Source organism: Sapajus apella, unplaced genomic scaffold (genome assembly GCF_009761245.1).
Source record: "Sapajus apella isolate SASKATOON/1434 unplaced genomic scaffold, GSC_monkey_1.0 scaffold11, whole genome shotgun sequence".
NCBI lineage: Eukaryota > Metazoa > Chordata > Mammalia > Primates > Cebidae > Sapajus > Sapajus apella.
Window position 1 is genome coordinate 10837796 of NW_022436951.1, and position 24362 is coordinate 10862157.

The 24362-nt window shown below is 44.6% G+C and overlaps 1 protein-coding gene across 7 annotated transcripts in view; it reads left to right on the forward strand.

Annotated features, from left to right (window-relative positions):
* Positions 1-24362, forward strand: part of DROSHA (drosha ribonuclease III) — a 140132-nt gene that overhangs the window by 17696 nt on the left and 98074 nt on the right. For all 7 annotated transcript variants that reach the window (XM_032279037.1, XM_032279040.1, XM_032279042.1 and 4 more), the window contains 5 exons: positions 53-284; positions 5296-5437; positions 8542-8696; positions 12912-12992; positions 22123-22209. In XM_032279037.1, coding sequence (XP_032134928.1) covers positions 53-284; positions 5296-5437; positions 8542-8696; positions 12912-12992; positions 22123-22209 — 697 coding nt within the window. The remainder of the gene's footprint in view (positions 1-52; positions 285-5295; positions 5438-8541; positions 8697-12911; positions 12993-22122; positions 22210-24362) is intronic.

The window sequence follows — 24362 nt, forward strand, 5'->3', positions numbered from 1 at the left end:
TTAGAATGGAAGAGTATATTTAATAATTAACCTCCTTTGCCCTCTTTTGAAGTCGCTCCCCGAGTAGGGAGAAGAAGAGAGCTCGTTGGGAGGAAGAAAAAGACAGGTGGAGCGACAACCAGAGCTCTGGCAAAGACAAGAGCTATACCTCAATCAAGGAAAAAGAGCCTGAGGAGACGACGCCGGACAAGAACGAGGAGGAGGAGGAAGAACTTCTTAAGCCTGTGTGGATTCGATGTACTCATTCAGAAAACTACTACTCCAGCGACCCCATGGATCAGGTGGTAGGTCCAGAGTAGCAGACAAGCTACAGACTAGGGTTTCTCTGCATTGTCACTACTGGCATTTTGGGTGTATTGTGGGGACTGCCCTGTGCAGTGTAGGATGTTTAGCAGCATCTCTGGGCTCTACCTATTAGTTGCCAGTACTACCCCTCCTCAGTTGTGATGACCAAAAACGTCTTCAAGTATTGCCGCATGTCCCCTGGGGGGAAATGATCACCCCCAGTTGAGAATTGTTGTTATGGACAAAAGCTGTTTTAAAAAGCTAAAGGCCAAGAGTGCAGTAGGTTAATAAAAGTATCTTTTTATAATGCATTTATTTATTTTTGAGACAAGGTCTCACTCTGTCACCCAGGCTGGAGTGCTGTGGCACGATCATGGCTCACTGCAGCCTTGATCTCCCAGGCTCAAGTGCTTCTCCTACTTCAGCCTCCTAAGTAGCTGGAATTACGGGGGCATGTGCCATCATGACTGGCTAATTTATGTTTTTGTTTTTTTTTTTTTTGAGACAGAGTTTCGCTCTTGTTACCCAGGCTGGAGTGCAATGGCGCGATCTCGGCTCACCGCAACCTCCGCCTCCTGGGTTCAGGCAATTCTCCTGCCTCAGCCTTCTGAGTAGCTGGGATAACAGGCACGCACCACCATGCCCAGCTAATTTTTTGTATTTTTAGTAGAGACGGGGTTTCACCATGTTGACCAGGATGGTCTCGATCTCTTGACCTCGTGATCCACCCGCCTCGGCCTCCCAAAGTGCTGGGATTACAGGCTTCAGCCACCGCGCCCGGCCCTAATTTATGTTTTATTATTTATTTATTTTAATATGACCTCTTACTCCATTGCCCAGGCTGGAGCGCAGTGGCGTGATCTCAGCTCACTGCAACCTCCACCTCCCGGGTTCAAGTGATTCTTCTGCCTCAACTTCCTGAGTAGCTGCGACTACAGGCATGCACCACCAAAATTGGCTAATTCTTGTATTTTTAGTAGAGTTGGGGTTTCACCAGATTGGTCAGGTTGGTCGTGAACTCCTGACCTCGTGATCCGTCCTTCTTGACCTTCCAAAGTGCTGTGGTTACAGGCGTGAGCCACCACACCTGTCCTTTTTTATTTTTTAGTAGAGGCAAGGACATACTATGTTAACCACAACTCTGGTCTCGAATGCCTGAGCTCAAGCAGTCCTCCTGCCTTAGCCTCCCAAAGTTCTAGGATTATTGGTGCGAGCCACTGTGCCCAGCCCATCCTGCATTTTGAATGATACTGGTAGCCTTGAGGCTGGTGGTTTCATAAGCTTTCACATGTAACTAGTTTATGGTGTGTATGTGTATATGTGTGTGTGTGTTTTTTCTCCAAAATGAGAAATAAGGAAGAATTTGAGTTTGTCTCTTCGAAGTGTATCCTTGACCAAAAGAGCACCAACCACATGAAGTTGCCCATGCATATTGGCTAGTTTTGCAGAAAGGGAGAGCCGTTGTCGCCATTAATGGGCTGGAGAGAGGACTCCTAGGGCACATGCTGCCAGGGACGGGGCGTCTGTGGAGCTGCAGCTGCCGCTCTTATTGCCACGGTGGACTGCACCACCACCTCTACATGCTCACTTCTCTTTTCTTTCTTCTATTTACATTTTATTTTCTGTCACTGTCTCCTTTTCGCTCTGTCTTTCCCTCATCCCCCTACGCGTCATGCCTCCATCCTGTTAGGCATCTTTGCTGCAGAGTAGGCATGCTGTAATGTTGATTGATTAAATGAATGAGTTGACATCTCATTCACTGAATTAATGAACTCATAGACAGATTTAGGGCATGAAAAGTTGCAGATGTTAGATTTAGTGCATGGGATTAGATAAGAGATAAGAGAGGGTTGTGTTGTTTGTAATTTTGTGAAAATAGCTTCTATTTGGACTCGTATCTGTGGGGAACTTGAAAGGAGATTTCTATGTTTTTGGAAATAAAGGGTTTGAGAAGCCTCTTATAGTGGTGCGATATTTTACTTTATAAAATAAATATCAAGGAAGCGAAAAGGAGACAGTGACAGAAAATAAAAAATAGAGCAGGCTTTGAAGTCATAGTTTATGTGGTCATCAAGTGAGATGTTGATCACTACCTGCAGAGGTCTGTCCTGCAGACCCTGTCTTAGTGATGGATGGGTAAAATACACTCACACGCCAGAGTATAGTGATTTAGTGGGCTAGGGAGGTTGTCACCTGTTCTCAGAGGGCGATTGCAGCTACCTGATCCCTTTTAACTTCCTCCTTACATTTATTCAGTATCTGTTTAATAACAGAGGTTCTAAGTCAACAGGCTCTTGGCTAATTAACATGGCTTAAAGAGTGGTTTTATAAATGATAAAAGATTTTCTTTCTGGGGCCCATGAATGGGTAATCCCCCTTCGTGACCTCCGCCTGAGAGGACCATCCAGTACAAAGTTTACTTGAGTAAACAAATAGAGACAAAGGAATGTGGGGTAAACAGACTTAACTGGGGGAGCTTCTGTTATCCCTAGTCTTCACCCTATGACCTACTGCTGTAACCAAAGAACTGGCTGCCTTCAGCCTGTGAATGAAAACCTTTTGGCCTTCCAAAAGGTTTGAGACTATAATCTTACAACTTTCCCTAATATTTCCCTTAATATTTTGCCAACCATCCTGAGTGAGTATCAGCATGGTACAGGGAAGGGAAAGCTCACATAGTGTGCACTTCCACGGTGTGAGAACATTACTCCGAGCTTCTCATGTTATCTTAGTTAACCCTCAAAACAGCCCTGGCAAGAAGGTGTTCTGTCAGCTAGAAATGCTGCTGGGAGTAATAACACCTGACTAAATGGAACTTCAACAAGCTGAGTTTGTTTTTCTCATAATAAGGTACCTGGAGGGAGGCTCTGGCTGGTGTTCATGGAGTGGCTCAGCAATGGCAGGCTCCGCTGTCTTCCTGAGCATCTTCCACAGTTGCAGGATGATGCAGGACCTGCAGGCCTCAGTGTCCCCACACACAGGGTGCAGACGGCATGTGGGGTGGAGCATTCCTCCAGTGTCTTGCCCAAACTCTCCTTCCATCCCTTGGTTCCCCTTCTCTCCCTTCACCAGAGCTATGTCACATGCCTACCCCAGGGATTCGTTTTTCCTCACCGCCATGACAGAGTTCCACAAATGGCATGGATTAAAACAACACACATTTGTCATCTCACAGCTCTGGAGGTCAGAAGTCCAGCTTGGGTCTCACTGGCTCCATCAAGGTGTCAGCAGGTCTGTGCTCCTTTCTGGAGGCTCTGGAGAAAATCTGTTTTCTTGCCCATTCAGGTTGCTGGCAGAGTTCGGTTTCTTGTGTCTGGAGGACAGGACCTTGTGTCCTCGCTGGCTTGTCAGGTGAGGGCCCTTCTTGGTTCCTACAGGCCATGTGCATTCCTTGACTTATGGATCCCTCCCTCTGTCTTCAAAGCCAGCAGTGGTAGTTGAGTCCTTCTCATGCTTTAAATAGCTCTTGCCTCTTTTGCTGTTATATCTCTGATGCCTGTTGGCAAAGGTTCCCTGCTTTTAAGGGCTCTGTGCTATGATTGGGTTCACCCAGGTGCAATTCCTTTGTACCATGTAAGTTAACGTATTCAATTTTTGGGGATTAGGACATGGACATCTTTGGGAGGGGCTGGTGGCTCAGCCCACCTTCCCAGAGATCAGGAGTTCTCTGGAAGCCTGCTTCTATTAGGAAGAAGGCAAGAATGGCTGCCATAGGTGTTTTTATTCCTAAAAGAATAAAGATGAAGACACTGAAGTTCAGAGAATTTAAATAGAGCTGGTTGTTTTGTATTACATCGCTATGGGTATATTAAAACTCCAGTGTAGGAGAAAGTCTGATAAACTCAAAAGGCTGACATTTGCCTTTGAGTTTTGTCATCTGTGGTGCAGAGAAGGTGGTGAGAATGTCAAAGCTATCCTGGCATTGCCACTCTCAACAATGAGATGGAGCCTGAGTTATCCCCTCTTCTGAGTACCAGATTTTATGTTTTGCCTTAATTTTACATTTGACAGGTCTGGTTTTTACATTTTAAGGCTACTAAGTCAGAGTGTGAACATGTAAAGTGATTTTCAACCTGGAAAATGAGTGAGAAAATCTGGAAAACTTCTACTAGGAATGTGTTGCAGAGTCCCATGTTTGTGGGGTGTGTGTGTGTGTATGTGTGTGTGTGTGTGAGAGAGAGAGAGAGAGAGAGAATGTATGTTTATGTCCTTGTGTTTAAGGCATGAGTGTGTGTGTGTGTGTGTGTGTGTGTGTGTGTGTGTGAGAGAGAGAGAGAGAGAGAGAGAGAAGATATATAGCATATTTCTTGTTGCTGGTTGGATTGATGTAGCAGATGGATTATCAGTTATTTTCAGTAGAAAGTGTACATTCCTTAGGAGGGTATTTGGTGTCAGTTGTCATGAATTCTCTGAGGGTCATGATTTTTTTAAAAAATGTCATATTAAGAGGGCGTAGATGAACTGTTTAATGTTTCTTTTCTTTTTTTCTCTCTTTTTTTTTTGAGATGAGGTGTCACTGTGACACCCAGGCTAGAGTGTGGTGGCACAGCCATAGCTCACTGTAGCCTCCAACTCTTGGGCCCAAACAGTTCTCCTGCCTTAGCTTCCTGAGTAGCACAGGCGCATACCATTTGGCTATTTTTTTTTTTTCTTTTTCATAGAGGTAGGGTCTTTCTATGTTGCCCAGGCTGATCTTGAACTCCTGGCCTGAAGCAATCCTCCTGCCTCGGCCTCCCAAAGTGTGCTAGGATTACAGGCGTGAGCCACCATGCCCGGCCTGTTCTAATGTTCTTGAATGTTGGCAAGGCACTTTTACCTGAGGACTGTGTCCACTCTCAGTGTGTGTTTGATTCGGAGTATGACTGCCAGTAGTTGAGCATTTTATTTTTAAATGTTTGTTAAATTGAGGGTTGAAAAATAGCATCTTGCTGTTATAAATGCTTTGATTGCCTGTGAAACCTTATGTATCTTTGATATGATTGCCTAATACTGATCTTTTATTTTTAAAAGGGAGATTCTACAGTAGTTGGAACAAGTAGGCTTCGTGACTTATATGACAAATTTGAGGAGGAGTTGGGGAGCAGGCAAGAAAAGGCCAAAGCTGCTCGCCCTCCGTGGGAACCTCCGAAGACGAAGCTTGATGAAGATTTAGGTGAGTCAGAGCCACTAACGAGACTGAGACCCTTGCGATTATAGCTTCACTCCTGAATTTTGGGGAAATACCCTTGAGAGTCCCGCACTAAGGTTTCTTCTTTTTCATTTTATTGTTTTTTAATTACAGTCAGTAAGATACATAGCGGTAGAACTTCTTGTTTTTGATCATATATTTCCTTAGTTACATTTGGCAGAATACAACGGCGATCTCATTTGCAAGGCATGATGATAAGGGTGCCCGCTGAGAGTTGTCCAGTCAGAAGAGACAATAGTTCAGCATCCTTCTGAAAGCAAAGCCTGTGCCCCTGCCTCCCATGAGGGCAGGTGGCCTTCCTTGGCGCTCTCCTTTGCCAGGTGCACCTGCTTTGATGAGGCAGACAGCGACTGTAGTCCAACTCTGTTTGAAGGTTTCTCTCTAGTCACGTGGACAGTTTACATAGCTTTTTCTTAAGGTGGTCTATTTTTTCATGCATATGTCCTGAGGTTCCAAGTAGGTGAGATCTTTGAGGATGGAAATTGCTTTTTACCACTTTGTATCCTAACAGAACGCCATACACAGATGGAACATTCAATATGCATTTTTTTTTTTTTTTCGAGATGGAGTCCAGCCCAGGCTGGAGTGCAGTGGTGCAATTTCGGCTCACCACAACCTCTGCCTCCTGGGTTCAAGCAGTTCTCTTGCCTCAGCCTCCCAAGTAGCCACCACTCTTGGCTAATTTTTTTTTGTATTTTTAGTAGAGAAAGGGTTTCACCGTGTTAGCCAGGATGGTCTCTATCTTCTGACCTCGTGATCTACCTGCCTTGCCCTCCCAAAATGCTGAGATTATAGGCATGAGCCACCGCGCCCAGCCTTCAACGTGCATTTACCTATATGCTCTCTCTGGCTCTCATCTCCCCACCTCCATTGCATCCCATATGCTGAGAGGCAGTTATCCATATTGGACAAAGCCACTGAGTTGGGAGCCAGATGGCCTGGGTTTGAATCCCTGCTCTACCACCTACTTGCTATGTGACCTTGGGCCAGAGGTTCATCTCTGTCTGAGACTTTCCCATTTGTAAAATAGGGATGACAATAGCATCTCTCTCATGCAGTACACATAAATACAACTCCGTGTTGGATTTTGTTATGTTAACGACTACATTAATCTCTTAGAGGATTATTTTTAAAAATTAATTGTTTTTCTTTTTGTAGAGATGGAGTCTAACTATGTAGGATTAATCTAACTTCTAGGTCTTTTTTTTAAATTGTGGTAAAATACACATAATATAAAATTTACCATTTTAACCATTTTTAAGCGTACAGTTCCACAGGGTTAAACATGACATTGTTTGCAACCAGTCTCCAGAACTATTTTCCATTTATAAAACTGAAACTCTGGGCTCAGTGGCTCACACCTGTAATCTTAGCACTTTGGGAGGCCAAGACGGGCAGATCACTGGAGCTCAGGAGTTCGAGATCTGCCTGGCTAACATGGTGAAACCCCATCTGTACTAAATATACAAAATTAACTGGGCATGATGGCACACGTCTGTAATCCCAGCTACTCGGGAGGCTGAGGCAGGAGAATTGCTTGAATCCAGGAGGTGGAGGTTGCAGTGAGCCAGGGTTGCGCCACTGCACTCCAGCCTGGGTGACAGAGTGAGACTCAGTCTCCAAAAAAAAAACCAAAAAAAAAAACAAACTGAAATTATGTTCCTGTTAAGGAATAATTTCCCAGCCCCCAATTCCCTCATTCTTTTGGCTACTACTATGCTACTTTCTTTCTCTATGAATTTGACTGTTTCAGATATTTCATATATGTGGAATCATGTAGTATTTGTCTTTTCGTGACTGGCTTATTTCAGTTAGCATGACTCTTTGTTTTTATTCAGTTACTTTAAGGACTAACATCTTCTCTTGCTGTTATTGAGAGAAAACAATGTAGTTTTTGGATTTGCATTCCCAGCCTTCAGCCTGGCATTCCCAGCACTCCCAGCTCCTCACCTCCCAGTGTCCTTCTGTGTGGCTTGTGCTCTAGCTAGTCCACCGTGTTCTTAGCTCCATGCTGCCTGCGGTGCTCCCTCTTCATTCCTTTTTTTTTTTTTTTGAGATGAAGTCTCTCTCTGTCACCAGGCTGGGGTGCAGTGGTGTGATCTTGGCTCACTGCAACCTCTGCCTCCCGGGTTAACGTGATTCTCCTACCTCAGTCTCCCGAGTAGCTGGGACTACAGGCATGCACTACCATGCCCATCGAATTTTTTTGTATTTTTAGTAGAGACAGGGTTTCCCCATGTTGGCCTGGAAGGTTTCGATCTCTTGACCTCGTGATCTATCCGCCTCGGCCTCCCAAAGTGCTGGGATTATTCCTTTCTTCTTCTCTCCTCCTCATCATGCTTTTCCCATCCTGTCACAGTGCCTGGGTTACGTGCTCATACTTTGAAATTGTCACCAGTCTTTCTGGATACCAGTGAAACTGCCCTTTTGTGGATCATTACATAGCTCAAGTGTTAAACTACGTAAATACTACTGTGGTTTTTCATTTTTCTGGGATTGTTCATCGAGCCTTACTTTTCTCTCTTAAGATCTTTATTTTCTTTGCTTCCCCAACTAGATTGTGACTTAGCATTATGGGCTGTATTATTTTTTTATGGTGTTGTTTAGTAGAGTATTTGATGTGGAGTAGGCCCTTAAGTATTTTCTAGAAGATTAAAGAACTGTTCTTACCTTTCGAGGTTTAAGTCATTTGGAAGTCTCCACAAAAATCAGTTTGTTGGTCAGGCGCGGTGGCTCACGCTTATAATCCCAGCACTTTGGGAGGCCGAGGCGGGCGGTTCACCTGAGGTCAGGAGTTCGAGACCAACCTAGCCAGCATGGCAAAATCCCTTCTCTCCTAAAAATACAAAAGTTAGCTGGGTATGGTGGTGGGTGCCTGTAATCCCAGCTACTCAGGAGGCTGAGGCAGAAGAATCACTTGAACTTGGGAGGCGGAGGTTGCAGTGAGCTGAAATTGCGCCACTGCACTCCAGCCTGGGTGACAGAGCGAAACTCCATCTCAAAAATAAAGAAAAAAACCGGTTTGTTAATTCCATCAATTTCTGTGTTTTTCTCCCGACCCCTGTTAGAGAGTTCCAGTGAATCCGAGTGTGAGTCTGATGAGGACAGCACCTGTTCTAGCAGCTCAGACTCTGAAGTTTTTGACGTTATTGCAGAAATCAAACGCAAAAAGGCCCACCCTGACCGACTTCATGATGAACTTTGGTACAACGATCCAGGCCAGGTGCGTATTTTTAGGCCCTTGCTGTGAAGGTTTTAAACCCAGACATAACGGTTATTGCTGTAGGCTCAGAAGATGCATGTTGCCTGGTATTGAAACCGAATTTTATTCTCAGGGTTGTGTCCTTCAGAACTATTTCTTTTTGGCTTCAGGTTCAGTTCCAAAGCATAAGCACCAGAGCAGCTGTTCCTTGAATCATTTTTGATGATGTTTGTAAATTTCATTATAGGGGAGAAGGATAATGGCCTTGCCTCATTAAACTTGCAGTAGATGGAAGGAGACAAATGGTAGGATGAGGAAGAGAGAACTGGGAGGTCTTTTTAGAAGTAGTTCACCTGGGAGGTATCTTGCTGCAAAATAGTAAATAAGTCCTATAAAATTGCATTTTTTTTAGTTGGAAACAGTCACAAGTTCTCTTTCTTGTTAAGCATGTTTGAGCTAATGATGTAATAGCTGGACATAATCATTTTTTTAAAATTAGTTTTAATATGAAATAATACATAATAAAATTAGCATTTTTATACAAGATTTGTATCACATAGATGTATAATACTTTACAAAAATATTATCTTTAATGCATATAAAGTTAGTAAGCATAATAAAGCATCTCTATAAAAAGATAATTTAAAATGTATATTTTGTGAGTAAATTTATAGCATTCTATATTAATTAAAATGCTTTTTTTTGGTTCTTGTTAGATAACAGCTATCCATCTTTCTTTTTGATAGAATGTCTGGCAGAAATGTATTTTGTATGTTCCTTTTACTCTCTTAGAACTGAGCAGAAATGTTTGCAAAACTGCCAGTGCATTTTAAAACTTGGCTTTCTTTTTAAACAGCTTTGTTGAGTTATAATTTACATATGATACAATTGTACTTGAAATGTATAATCCAGTGTTTTTTAGTATATTTATGGGGCTGCACAACTATCACTACAATTGAATTTTACAACATTTTCGTCCCCCTTAAAGAAGCTTTCCCCATATATGTTTTTTGTTTGTTTGTTTGTTTTTGAGACCTGGTCTCACACTGTTGCCCAGGCTGGAGTGCAGTCATGGCTCACTGTAGCCTTGACTTCCTGGGGGCCAAAGCAATTCATCTGCTTCAGCCTCCCCAGTATCTAGGACTATAGGGAAACCCCACTACTCCTGGCTAGTTTGTTTTTCTTTCCTTCTTTCTTTTTTTGTTTTTGAGACTGAGTTTTGCTCTTGTTGCCCAGGCTGGAGTACAATGGTGCGATCTTGGCTCACTGCAACCTCCACCTCCTGGGTTCAAGAGATTCTCCTGCTTTAGCTTCCTGAGTAGCTGGGATTACAGGCATGCACCACCATGCCTGGCTAATTTTATATATATATATATATATATATATATATATTTATACCCAGGAGGTGGAGGTTGCAGTGAGCTTGGAGGCTAGCTTTGTTATCCAGCTTGGAGTGCAGTGGCATGACCTTGGCTCACTTCATCCTCTGCCTCCCGGGTTCAGGCAGTTCTCCATCCTCAGCTTCCCAAGTAGCTAGGACTACTGGCACCCACCACCATGCCTGGCTAACTTATGTGTTTTTAGTAGAGACAGGGTTTCACCATATTGGCGAGGCTGGTCTCTAACTCCTGATCTCAGGCGATCTGCCTGCCTCTGCCTCCCACAGTGCTGGGATTAGAGGCGTCAGCCACTGTGCCTGGCCTGCCTGGCTAGTTTTTAAACAATTATGTGTAGAGATGAGGTCTCACTATGTTGCCTAGGCTGGTCTCAAACTCCTAGGCTCAAGCAGTCCTCCTGCCTCAGCCTCTCAAAGTGTTGGGATTAGCGGTGTGAGCCACTGCGCCTGGCCCTTTACTCTTTAATTGACTGTTGTTTTCCTGTCTCGCAAGAAGCCTCTACGTTGATTTCCGTGGATACCTCTTTCTATCAGAAATTCAACAGTGCTTTGTATACAATCTCTCTAATGCTGTTTAGTGTTATTGGGTTTGTGTCTTCTGTATAGTTGAGCCTTGTAAAGGGCTGAATATGTAGGATCCCAGACCTTGTAAAGGCAAGCATGTAGGATGTCTGTCCGCTTCCGTGGAGACTAGTGAGCGCTAAGTTAGTTTTTTGTATTTTTCATCACAGCAAGTCATGACCAGCATTAGGAGCGTATGGTAACTTTTTTCTTTCTTTTTTTTTTTTTGAGACAGTCTTGCTCTGTTGCCCAGGCTGGAGTTGTAGTGGAGTGGTGTGATCTCAGCCCACTGCAACCTCCACCTCCTGGAGGTTGATTGATTCTCCTGTGTCAGCCTCCCCAGTGGCTGTGACTATAGGCATGCACCACCACGCCTGGCTTATTTTTGTATTTTTATTAATGACGAGGTTTCACCATGTTGGCCAGGCTGGTCTTGAACTCCTGACCTCAAGTGATCTGCCTGCCTCAGCCTCCCAAAGTGCTAGGATTACAGGTGTGAACTACCACATCCAGGCTTAGGAGTGTGGTACAACTTTTTCTTTTTTTTGAGATGGAGTTTTGCTCTGTCACCCAGGCTGGAGTGCAGCGGCATGATCTTGGCTTACTGCAACCTCTGCATCCCTGGTTCAAGCAATCCTGGTTCAAGCAATTCTCCCTGCCTCAGCCTCCTGAGTAGCTGGGATTACAAGCACCTGCCACCATACACAGCTACTTATTGTATTTTTTAGTAGAGATGGAGTTTCGCCAGGTTGGCCAGGCAGGCCTCGAGCTTTTGACATCAGGTGATCCGCCTGCCTCGGCCTCCCAATGTGAGCCACCGTACACAGCCACGTTGTAACTTTTGATGAAATCCTGTTATATCTCTTATTTGCCAGCTGTTACCTTAGGTAATATCTTAACATAATATTTCTTTTAGGTAGTAGTATTATTCCTCTGCTGTACCACATGGATCTTTAGATTTCCCAAGAGGCTAAAGAAAGTTATAGCTTTTTATTTTAATACTTTTTTTCTAAAAGTCTTATTGACTTTTATATTTTAACTGGACACAGTGAGTTAGAAATCTCAGTAACTTTAAAGAAATATGTGTATGTGTATATGTATATATATTTTTTCTTTTCTTTAAAGGCTAGTCAAGTCAAGAAGCAGTGGGAGTAGGGAAGGAACAAAGAAACCTGTAACTGACTGTGATCCATTACTTGTAAAAGCCATCACATTCTGACTAGCCTGTATTTTTAAATTAATACAAAGAAAGAGAAATGGAACTGCGCTTCTTCATTCTTTCTATTTAAGCTCTGGTCTTGTTTTTGATTTAGTATTACCATTTATACCAGAGAAACTCATGAACCTGGCTTGCGAGGCCCTTCAGATTTTGATCTTAGTTCGGCTTCTTTGGTTTTCTCCCTCACATAAATGATCCATTTTATTTAGATGGATCTTGTGGCCCAGAGCATGACATGGACTTCCCCTGCCTTCTCTGCTTTTCCCATGCGTGCTAGTGCCTCTTGTGGAGCAGCCATCTTGTTTTCTCATCCAGCCCATCTGTTTGACACCCCGGCGTTACTTCCTTTTAAGTGATTTTTTTTCCTTGTAAATTACTAAGCATATCATATATATGTCGTTCTCCTGTCTAGAACAGTTATTCCTTGAGCACGTGGACCCTGTGCTCTTTATCATCCGCAAGCTCAGCACTCATCTGTCCGAGAGGATTTGAAGAATTGCTCACCTATGGAGCCTTGTGGGCGGAATTTGGGGCACTGAAACAAATTCAGGGAAAGAGATGTAATCTAACCTGACCAGTGTGGGAAGTGTTTCTGGTTTTAGTAGCATTTTCTTCTCTCTGCTAGTGAGCTACCTTACAGTTTCTCTTTTCAAAACATTTAATCCGCAGGTCACCTTCAAAACATTCTACGTGTTCCTCCAGGATATAAAATTTGCTTTTGTGAAAGAGTCATTTTTCTTGAGATAAGAATAGGGAAACAAAGACGTCCTGGGAATTGGTAGAAGGAGATGGGGGCAAACAGTGTGCTGACACTGATGTTTTCTGCTTGGCTGCACAAATAACTCGGGAATGCAGTGTTGTCATACGGTTTCCCTTTATCAGACAATATAGACAGTTTGCAGCTTTATTGGTTTTGGAACATCCGTTTAATCTTCTAACCATGACAGCCTCTCGGCTTCAGTGCTCATGACATTAAAACCCACACATTTTCGGAGGCATCATCGTGCATGGTGTAGATTTTTCCCTCCAATAAAAACGAATTACATTGTGTTTCTGACAGATGAATGATGGACCACTCTGCAAATGCAGCGCCAAGGCGAGACGCACAGGAATTAGGCACAGCATTTATCCTGGAGAAGAGGTAACTGGTTTGGGTTATTATGTTTGTAAATGCCGAGAAGCCAGAAGTAGACAGATGTTGTCGCTGTTCTTTCCCCCATAAATGAAATAATACCATCAAAATTCTCTTCATATTCCCTAATAGTCTGTGTTACTGATAATTGCTGAGGAAAGCACTTGGGTTTTTGGGGGTGGAGTGGGAGTGTTCTCAAGGAAACTTTAAAAAAAGTTTTATAAGTTTTATTATTTAAAATAGGCATGGTGTATTTCTTTTTTTTTTTTTTTTGGTGGGGGGTTTGGAGTTTCACTCTTGCTGCCTAGGCTGGAATGCAATGGCACTATTTCAGCTCACTGCAACCTCCGTCTTCTGGGTTCAGGTGATTCTCCTGCCTCAGTGTCCTGAGTAGCTGGGATTACAGGCATGCACCACCACGCCCAGCTAATTTTGTATTTTGGTAGAGACGGGTTTCTCCATGTTGGTCAGGCTGATCTCGAACTCCCAACCTCAGGCGATCCACCCGCCTTGGCCTCTCAAAGTCCTGGGATTACAGGTGTGAGCCACTGCACCCAGGGAGCACAGTGTATTTCATATGTGTTTACCATTTTAAGTATTCTTCAACTGTACCTATTACAGTTTTGTTTCATCCTAAGTGGCTATGAATTACCTTGGAGAAACACTCTTACTGAAGTGCTCTGAGGTGTGTGTCTTCTCTGTTAGTCTGTTCTTTCCACCAGACTGAATATACATTGACTGTTTTACCTGTGTCTCTGCCCTTGGTTTGTCAGGGACCCTCTAAATAAGTTTAACTGAATAGGTAGAACACTTTCACACTGTAGAGTCATCTATAACTATCCCTTTCAATTATTGTCCCTCATTTTTTTGCATTATCTTTTATTTGTATAAACTATTTTAATTAATCCCAGGCTTCTCACTTTCTAATTCAGTGCATTATATTTAAACATAGTATATGTAGAACCTTAATTTAAAACTTCTTTGAGGCCTCAACAATAATGGAAATAAAGACTATGAGATGGTGCCTGACAGTTTGAAATACTTGCATCACTTCTGCTTGTTCGTCTTTGAAAGTTGGCAAGTGCAGCAAGGAATTGTGGGACAAGGTGGCGTCTTGTGAGCATTTGTCCATGTGTTTCAGGTTGGGAGCTCTGAGATGTTGATGAGGGATCAACATCTGTGACAAGAAAAGAGCAGAGGTGGGAACTATTCACCTGTGATGTGGGCCTGGTCAGGCCTGGCTTGTCAGAATTTTTGTGTGTTGTGCTGGGATGGCTGTCATACCCCCCTCTCCCTCAGTCCCCAGAGCAGGGCGCCCCAGGAGGGGCATGACCTTGGGAGAGAGGGCTCTGCAGCTGAGGCTGACCCTGAAGGAGCCAACAGCTACAGGCTGTGTGCTGACTACATAACGCACATCTGGGCAGCAGGCCTTTCCTTGAAGGGAGACTGGATGGGCAGTGGTGTCAGCTCAGGACCTGTAGGCAGGAGAGGCAGGTGACAGTTTGGTCTCCTGGAGGAATGGTCACATTTTGGGGGCTCAGCATGGGTTATTGTATCTGGCTAGTTGAACATTTGGCAGTAGAGGTTAGCTTAGCCTTGATAAGTGGGGTCCATGCTGTTGATCTCCTGTGAAGCCTTCATCTCTGCTACTGTGGCTACTTCATTCATGTGCCCCTCCTGTCACTCAGATGGCTGAGGACAGAAGCTGGCTGGCACCACCTGCCCCAGTCATTTTGTCTGCTTGGTACCTTGGTACCTCTTCCATGGTGGCTGCTGTCTGGTGGACCTCCATGTGTGAGATAGAGCTCATCATGTTCCCTCCTGTTTGTCCACCTGCAGGTCTCCACCCAAGACCTTCTCATCCCTGATCTCCCAAGCTGTTTTCTTCTAGGCCCCTGATCAGTCAGCATGGCCACTTGCTTCTGCCCATGAGTCTATCTGTATTCTAACTTCAGGCCACATCTCTTTCCCTGCAAAGTGATGACCAGGTACACTGCCTGAAACTCCGCCCATTGGGAGAGATTTTCCCACATCGCTGTCTTTCAGAGCCAGCCCAGAGTGAGGCCGTAGTGCTATTTTCAGCTCACCCGTGCTTGCCACCTGACCCGTTCATAAGCCAAGCTTGGGCTTTTTCCTCTGCTTTCATCCATACATCCTTAGTCATTAGCTAAGGGAGCGGAGCTGGTGCAACAGTGGTGGAGCTATGGGGGTCCGGTCCACCTGCCCAGACAGCTTGTTTGTGCCTTTGGCTCCTGGGTGTGCTTGACTCTGGGAGTACCACCTCTGCCTTATGATGGATTGTTGCTGATGCTGTATTGCCTGGTGGGACTGACAGAATTTAACCTATGATAGGTGGTTCTGGCCTCATGTGTATCTGGTATCTCTTGGCCAGGCCTTATGGATCTCTCAGGGCCCAGTTGCATATCTGGAGTATTTTTTCAAAGGCACATAATTCTTCACTACAGATGGCAGAATGTCAGGGACCAGCATTGTGATTCTCTCCATGTGGCCAGACACAGATCCCTTTTGGCCTCTTTTCCCACCAACACTGTAGGATCTGCCAAAACATATAGCCCCAGCAGCAGGGCTGCTTGTACTCTAGCCTGGAACAGCTGAGGCCCTTTCTCACGTGGGCTGTCCTCTGTGCAGGCAGCTGTCTGTGCTGTTTGCGCCACTGTAAGTGGGTCGATGCAATGTTTCTAGATGTGCATTCTCTTGCCTCCTGAACTTGAAAAGGCCCACCAGATGTTGTGCTTTCTTCATTGCAGGAGGTGGAAGATACAATAATTGTCTTTTACTTGGGAGGGGATGTCTTGGCATTCTCCAGACCACTGGACTCCTAAAATTGTGTGGCTGCAGCAGGCCACTGAATCTTTGTAGAGTTTATCTCACATCTCTTGCGGTACATGCATTTTACCGAGGTCCTTAGCTTTATCAACATAATGTCGGAGGTGTAATGGAGCTGTGTGAGCTTCCGCAGTATGCCTGGACAGTCGGGAGCTCTTTAATATTATGAGTGGGTGGGAGTATTAACACAGCCCTGGAGCAAAACTGTAAATGTCTGTGAACCATTCTGATCCTCATTGCTGATTGGGATAGAAAATAACCCATTCACCAAATCAGTTGCCACATACTTTATATGCTCCAGCTAAACTACAACACCTGGTCTGGCAGGTACACTCGGAGCTCCTGCTTGGTTGAGTTTGTGTTAGCCTACAGTCATCCTGCAGGATCTTCAGGGGCCAGACAGGTGAATCAATCGGAGATAGGAGTGGTGCCATCTCCCCTTTATCCTTCAGATTCTTAAGGGTGGTACTCATCTCCACCATCTCCCCAGGGCAGTGTTGGTTTTGGTGCCTGGGTTAGTGGGGTGGTGATAATTTCAGTTTCTGCTTGACTTTCCCCTTAGATAACTTTTACTCCACATGTCAAGGACCCAGTGTGGAGTGGCACATTGGGTCTGCCAAGAATGTCAGTTCTAGTGGTACATTCGAGGAACAGGGTGACCACTGGGTAGATCTGTGATTTCATAGATCCACTGTAAGTCACACCTTGACAAAAATCCATTTATTACCTTGGCCTCATATTCTTTACTGTAACTGGGCCACCACAGTGTTGTATCCAGTCTCCAAGTGTCAATGATTATTCAGATACTGCATCTAACGTGGCTTGAACTGTCTGGAATTCCTCTTCTCCCATTGTACCATTCCCCAGGTAAATGGCCATAAGCCCCTTTGGGGAATGACAGGGTTGTCAAGACCATTTTTGCTTGTTATTTTGTTACAGGATCCTTCCTCCTGGGATCTGGCCACCTCTTCAGTCAGTGGATTTTAGTCCAAAAAACTTGATCAGGTCTGGAACTGGGGGCAAGGGATAGTGTGACTCTTGGCATGACCTGTTTTCAGTCTCTTGGTTATCTATTCTTGGTTTCTTACTTTTGTACAAACTGAGTAGTACTCTCATTGGTTGCCCACTTACTTTGTACCCAAGGACACCATGTTCTGTTAACTGTTTCCATGACTCTTTGTGAGTCAGACCCCCTTGGCTGCCACTTTGGCCTGGCTTCCAGCACTTAGCCTTATCACCTGGCATCTCTTGTTTCAGGATTCTGTCATCCGTATTACTGCTGGCAAGCTCTGCTCTCTGACCACTTCTGTGGTCAGTCCTGGCCTGCAGAGGAGGCCAGCACTGATCTTCCTCATGACGTTTCTGCCCCTGTCACCTGTGCATTCCTTTTGGTGTGTCCCCTGGGGCTTCCCATGCAGCATAATTATTTGGCGTGTTTTCCAGCCATAGATACTGTATCCATTCTAACTTCCTTTAGTCCTTGAATTCCCTCCTCCACTGTCTACCATGGCAGTTCCGGTATTTCAGCTTTGCTGAGTGTGGGCCGTTGCTTCTTCATGCTCTTAGAAGCCATGCTAGCAGGGAGTTCTCAACATACCTTGGTGGTGTTGTATCCTGAGTGCTCCCAAGTCAATATACTCTTCCCTAAACAATTTTGTATTCTGGCCCTGTTGATCAAGCGCTCTCATCATTGGGTCCTCTGCAGACTTCTCTGGCTGTTGGTTAGTTCTTGAAATTCTTTTGAGATATAATCTCTTTCCTTCCAGCACCTCTCCAGTTGGGTTACGCCCTCAAATGACAGTAATTATAGGCATTGGTTGGGGTGGGGGGACTGGCTGAGGGGTGTGTGCAGGGGCATAGTGTTGCCTTGCAGGTTCTTCCATCATCTTTTGGCACAAGTGAGTGGTCGCTCTTAATTGGGAGGGATGTGCCATCTCTGCAGTCAGATGGCTTAGAGGAATCTGGGGAGTCAAAACCTAGATGTCCCCATTTCAGGTTTCCTGGGTCCTGGCCGTGGCTAATTGTCTTTGAAGCTTGGCCACTCTCACAGGTAAGCCCTAGGCTTGGTCCTGCCTGGCTTTGACCTCTCACTGGAGGTAGTGAGAGTTTCTTCTGGCTTTCACATCTGGCTTCCAATTGTCTTTTCTCCTCCTCTACTGTTAGACTTCTATAGAGCAGTGGTTCTCTAAGTGAAGGCTCCCAACTGAGACTCATATCAGCTTCACCTGGGAACTTGTTAGAAAGACAGACTCTCAGCCCACCCCAGCCACTGAATCAGAAACTGGGAGTGGGGAAGAAACAGTCTGAGACTTAGCCAGCCCCATCCCCGGCTACGGTTCAGATATTATGGTAGAGCATCACTGGTGCTTAGCAATAGCCATCCACCCCTGAAGGATCATAGCCATTGTTCTTACGGCTACTATTCTCTCCACAGTCTTAAACACTTGGGTGTTTGGTCTGCTTCCAATGGTACAGCTTCTAATTCACCATCTTTAAAGTTTGTTTGCCCTGCCATCTGGTGCCAGGATCTGTCGGTGTTCCACTTACCACAAGTGATGGGGTCTTCATTGCTCGTTGGGAGGGGATTGAGCTCCGAAACACCATCTTATTTCTTGTTTTCTTGGGTCACTCCTAGCACCAGCCGCATCTTGGGTTCTCTAGCAGCAGATGTGAAGATGGAGTTTGGGGTACATGATCTGTATTAGGAATCAACACCTGTGAAAGGAAGAGGGTGGAAGCAGGATTGGACAGAGGGATTGGCTGAGCTGTGAGTGAGGCCCACCAAAGCTGCAGTCAGCCTGGGGGTGATCTGTGGAATAAATATTGCCCATTTGAGTTGGGCTGAAATGGCTGGGCCTTTTTACCTCTGCCTTGCTCGGTACCTGATGTGGGGTGGGCCATACCTGACGTCAAGGGAGGGAGCTCTGCAGTGGAGAGAGACCCTGAAGGGGCTGACAGCTGGAAGCTCCCTGCCATCTGTGCCCTCAACAGCCAGTCAGCAAGTCCTTCCGTGAATGTGGGTCTGGGCGGCACATCCCCATGTCTGTCACAGGCGTACCCAATGGTACCGTCACAGCTGATGCCGTCAATACTGATGCCATCACAGCACACTTCTTTTGCTGGCTTTGTTTACCTTTTCCCACCTTAAGATCCGTGCATATCCTGTTCCACCACCTCTAATTCTTTCTTCATTTCTGACCTCTTCGATTTTTACTCAGCATATTTATTCTTTCCAGTTTAAAAAATTTCCTATTAAAACCGACTGCTTTCAGTTCTCAGATTAATTTCTCCCCCCTTTTTTTTTTCAGTTTATTCATAAATATAATCAAAGGTCAGTTATTGTGTTATTTTACAAGTAAAAGGAAGATGGTTATAGGATTTTAGATCTAGAAAGGCCCTTAAATCTTGTGGTCTGAACCCCCTCTGGAGTATAACGTATTGTGGCTATAAGATTAAGTGTAGCCATGATGTTCATTCACATGTCTCACAGGGCCGATACTCTGTGTCAGCATTGTCGTCTGAGTCAGCCTGTGTCAGCAGGCTACAGCCTAGCCTGGAGATTTCCAGGAGACAAGGCCATCTAGGCACAGATGCAGCTTTCATAAGCCTTAAAACAAAGTTTTCCCTTGCAAGAATACTTTAAACTTCTTTTAGAAAAGAGACATCTGGTAACTGACCTGGACTGAATATAGGTATAAGCAAAGGAAAAAGATCTTCCAAACTTGAGAACGGTCTCTGGTTGGAGACTCCTGGTGACGTGGTCATTTGACTCCCTGGCTATATCTGGCCTGCACCTGCTATCCGTCTTTTAAGAGAATAAGCGGAATAAACTGCTTGAGCATCACTTGGTGACTAAGACTTATCTTTGAGGAGAATCAGATGGAAAGGGAGAAGCCCCTCCTGGAAGAGCTGGTAATTAGGTACACTTGAAACACCCCACCCACCGACACGACCTTTGGGGATGGTGGTGGGATTTGCATAAGCAGGTGAGTAATGGCACTGATTTCTATGAGAGAATCATGAGACAGTGAGTGGGAGCTAGCTCTGATCCAGCTATCTAGTGAGCCCTGTGGACTGCTCTACAGTGGGTCTAGTGGTTTTTAGTCTGCTTTCTGGCCAATTGCTACCTTCTATGTGCATATTGTGTCTCTGTTATGGAAACTGTCACCAGCAAAACCTGCCAAAATTATTCTAAATATCCCTCCTGACCCCTAGTAAGGTGGGGGGACAGTCTTCCAAGTGCAGGAGAACAGTCTGGATGCTGGAGATGCCCTTGGTTTCAAGAGCTAATTGCTAGCTGGCATGTCTCCAGCCCTTGCTCTGCCAGAAGAACACCTTGGCCTGAAGGATCCTGGCATTGTGACACCATAGGCCAGGAGGTCTTAGGTCAGGTTTATCTGCAGAAAGCCTCTCTGTTGTTGTCTACCAGTGGGGGAATTAGAAGATGGTCCCTGCAAGTCTGTACAATCACTGAAGGGCATATCACTCCCTCTGATGGGACAGCACAGCTTCTTCAGGGATGTGCTCCACCCTCCAGTGCCTGCTGGGTGCCGCATCCCCCAGTCACATGGGCACAGCTCAGAGTCACGTCACTTGGCCTGGCCTTCAAGCTGTGGAATGATGATCCTGAGTATGTCGGGTTATCATTGGTTGCACTGCAGGTGTGACCAGTCACCACCTGGATCGTGGTTAGGACAGTGGCTACCACCTCCACAAGCTGCTCAGATGAGGAGGCACGCCTCAGACACTGTGGAAGTCTGCAAAGAGGTGCCCCTTTGTCAAGGACAGAAATTCATAACCTCCTCGAAGACCTGATGGAGGGACCCAGTGAGAAAGTTGCCACTGGCTGTGCTGTGTGTATCCCATAGGAAGTGGTCTGTAACACACAGGCTGAAAAATATAACAGTTGTAGCTATCCCCAAAGATGGTAAGATCTTTCATGACTTCAACACCTAGTCAAGGTTATCCAGGAAGCACAAGTTGATGGGGCTGTGGGCATGGAGCAGGCAGCCATAAGCTGTCCCTGTCCTCTGCTGCAGTGGCTGTTCATGGCTTGGAGAATAGCATACCTCAGCATGAACCTCCCCATCAAGGGCTGAAAGTGGCTGGCATAAAGTTCAGGAAGGAACATTTAAGCATGTTCCAATGAGTTCATGCAGCCGCCACCTCCATGGGACCCGGGTGCTGTTGGGAGAGCCCTGTATAGGCCACCTTGAAGCCAGCATTTATGTTTTTTTTTTTTTTTTTTTTTTTTTTGAGACAAGGTCTCTCTCTGTCACCCAGGCTGGAGTGTGCAGTCATGCAATCTTGACTCACTGCAACTTCCACCTCCTGGGCTCAGGTGATCTCCCGCCTCAGCCTCCCGAGTAGCTGGGACCACAGGCATGCACCAACACACCGGGCTAATTTTTGTAAAGACAGGGTTTGCCATGTTACCCAGGCTGGTCTTGAACTGCTGGTCTTAAGCGATCCTCATACCTTGGTCTCCCAAAGTGCTATTACAGGCCTGAGCCACTGTGCCTGGCCTTACTTTGCAGTTGTTTTTAAGAGGAGCCCCATCAGAGGTCAAACCAGCTCTCCTGGCCCTGAAGTTAATCAAGCTGTATGGGCCCTTCCCATCCTGGAAAATGCCAAGACACAACTACCCAACCAAGTGTTCCCAGCTGCAGCTCATACCTCTTCTAGCCACTGCTTGGCACCTTGTAACCAGAGGTCTGACACCTTGCATCGCTCTCCTTGGCCTCCCCTGGCTCATCACCCACAGGACGAGACCCAGTCCAGCTGTCTGCAATAAGGGCAGAGCTACTTCTCCTGGCAGCTGCAGTAAAGGGGACTCCCAAGTGGGCCTATGAGTTCCTCCAAACCCTCCTTACAACTGGCGTGGCTTGCTCACCCACCGATCCAGATGGAATAACGGCAGGGCTTCATCAATGACAGGCACCCTGTGTGTGCTAGCGGTCCAGTGGGTGTCCCCCTGGCACCCTCATGGATGATAATTGCCCATTTACCAAGTTCACGGTATTTTGAAGGCCCCTAAACCCACAGACATTTATGACCTTATTGGACCTCCCTGCTTCACCAGCACCTGGGGAAGTGACTGAGAGATGGAGACTGGCCGGCCCTTTTATATTGGTCTAGGTCTGGCAAACCATACTGTTCTTTCCTACCAGCCGGTGAAGGAACAGACGTAAAACCTCTTTTGTTAGATGTGAATCTAGGAAACGCAATATATTTTTAAGTAAAAATACTCTGTTGCTTTACTTGTAAACTGATTTTTGTGTTTTCCCCTCAGGCCATCAAGCCCTGTCGTCCTATGACCAACAATGCGGGCCGGCTTTTCCACTACCGGATTACAGTCTCCCCGCCTACGAACTTTTTAGTAAGTTTCTAGCAAAATCACATGTCTATCATTTAAGATGTGAATAGAGTAAAATGTGAATAGGCTGAAGTTATTGATTCTGTTCTTAAATGTTCTTACTTTGAAAAATATTTTGTTTTTATGTTGAGAAATTGGCCTTTATAATGATGATGTTTCTTGCAGCTTCCTCTTGACTATACTACTGTATCTTTTTTTCATTAAATATTGTTGGCATCACTTAATAGCCAAATTCATAGTATCCAACAATATTGGAACTATGGAGTGGGAAGAAAATATAGAACACTACCAAATCTCTTAAAAATTAGTGAGCAGCTTGTTTATTGTGTTGTAATCCAAATGAGAACATCTTTTGTATATTTAAGATAATAATAATACCTAATATTTGTTGAACACATACTATGTTCCAGGCACCATTTTAAGTGTTTCACATGTATTAACATATTTAATTATCACAAAATACTTCTGAGGTAGATATTATCCCCATTATACAAATGTACAAATGAGCAGCAGTCCCTGTTTTACAGATGAGGTTAAGTAACTTGCTCAAGATGACTCAAGTAATAAGTACCAGGTCATTTGAACCTACGGAGTTAGCTCTGGTGTAGATGCCTATATTCTATAGTACGTATTTTATTTTGTCTTTCACAGTACAAAATTAATTAATTTGGATTACTGTATCATCAGGAGACTTCAATTTCAAAATTAAATTATTCATAGTTACATATTTTAACAACTTTATTGAGATATAATTCATATACCATGTAGCTGACCCATTTAAAGTGTATAATTCAGGATTTTTAGTCTGTTTTTTTTTTTTTTTTCAAGACGGAGTTTCACTCTTGCTGCCCAGGCTAGAGTGCAATGGTATGATCTCAGCTCACCTCAACCTCCGCCTCCCAGGTTCAAACGATTCTCCTTCCTCAGCTTCCCAAGTAGCTGGGAGTACAGGCATGTGCCACCACACCCAGCTAATTATTTTGTATTATTAGCAGAGATGGGGTGTCACCATGTTGGACAGACTGGTCTTGAACTCTTGACCTTAGGTGATTCACCTGCCTTAGCCTCCCAAAGTGCTGGGATTACAGTGTAAGCCACTATACTCGGCAATTTTTAGTCTTTTTACGAAGTTGTGAAACCACCACTGCAATCTAATGTTAGAACATTTTCCTCATTCCCAAACAAACCCTGTACCTATCAGCAGTCAATTCTTTCCCACCCCGAGGCTCAGGCAGCTGCTAAGATACTTCCTGTCTCCATGGAGTTGCTGATTTCAGATATTTCATATGAATGGGATGATCATAAAACATATGGTTTTTTGTTTCTTAGCATAAGTTTTTCAAGATCTGTCCATGTTGTGGCATGCATCAGTACTTCATTCCTTTTTATGGCCAAATAATATTCTACTGTGGATATATACCATATTTTATATATCTACTCATTTATTGATGGACATTCGGGCTGTCTCTACTTTTTGGCTGTTATTCATAATGCTACTGTGAACATTTATGTTCAGTTGTTTGTGTGAACATATGTTTTGATTTCTTCTGGGTATATACCTAGTACAGGAATTGCTGGATCATACGGTAATTCTGTGTTTAATGTTCTCAGGAAATGCCAAGCTGTTTCCAAAGTGGCTGTACCATTTTTGCACATTAGTTTTTTCTTTTTTTCAGTGGTGAGATCTCACTTTGTTGCCCAGGCTACATTTGAACTCTGGGCTCAAGTGATCCTCTTGCTTCAGCCTCCCAAGTAGCTGGGATTACAGGCATGTGCCACTGTGCTTGGCTCTCTTTTCCTTTTATTTAATTTAGACCATTTTCATTAAGTTTTTCAAATATAAATTAACATAATATTTGCAAAACAAATAATATATATTTTGATATTCTTTTGGTCTCCTTTTCCCAAATTGTTCTTAATATATAATGTTTAAAAGAATGAAATCTAATATCTGTGTTAGAAATATGTCTTTTAGGTTATCAGTCTTAATAATTACTGCTATATTTAGCATTTAAGGTTAAAAATGGCTGGGCCTGGTAGCTCCTACCTGTAATCCCAGCACTTTCGGAGGCCAAGGTGGGCAGATCACCTGAGGTCAGGAGTTCGAGACCAACTTGGCCAACATGATGGAGCCCCATCCCTACTAAAATATAAAA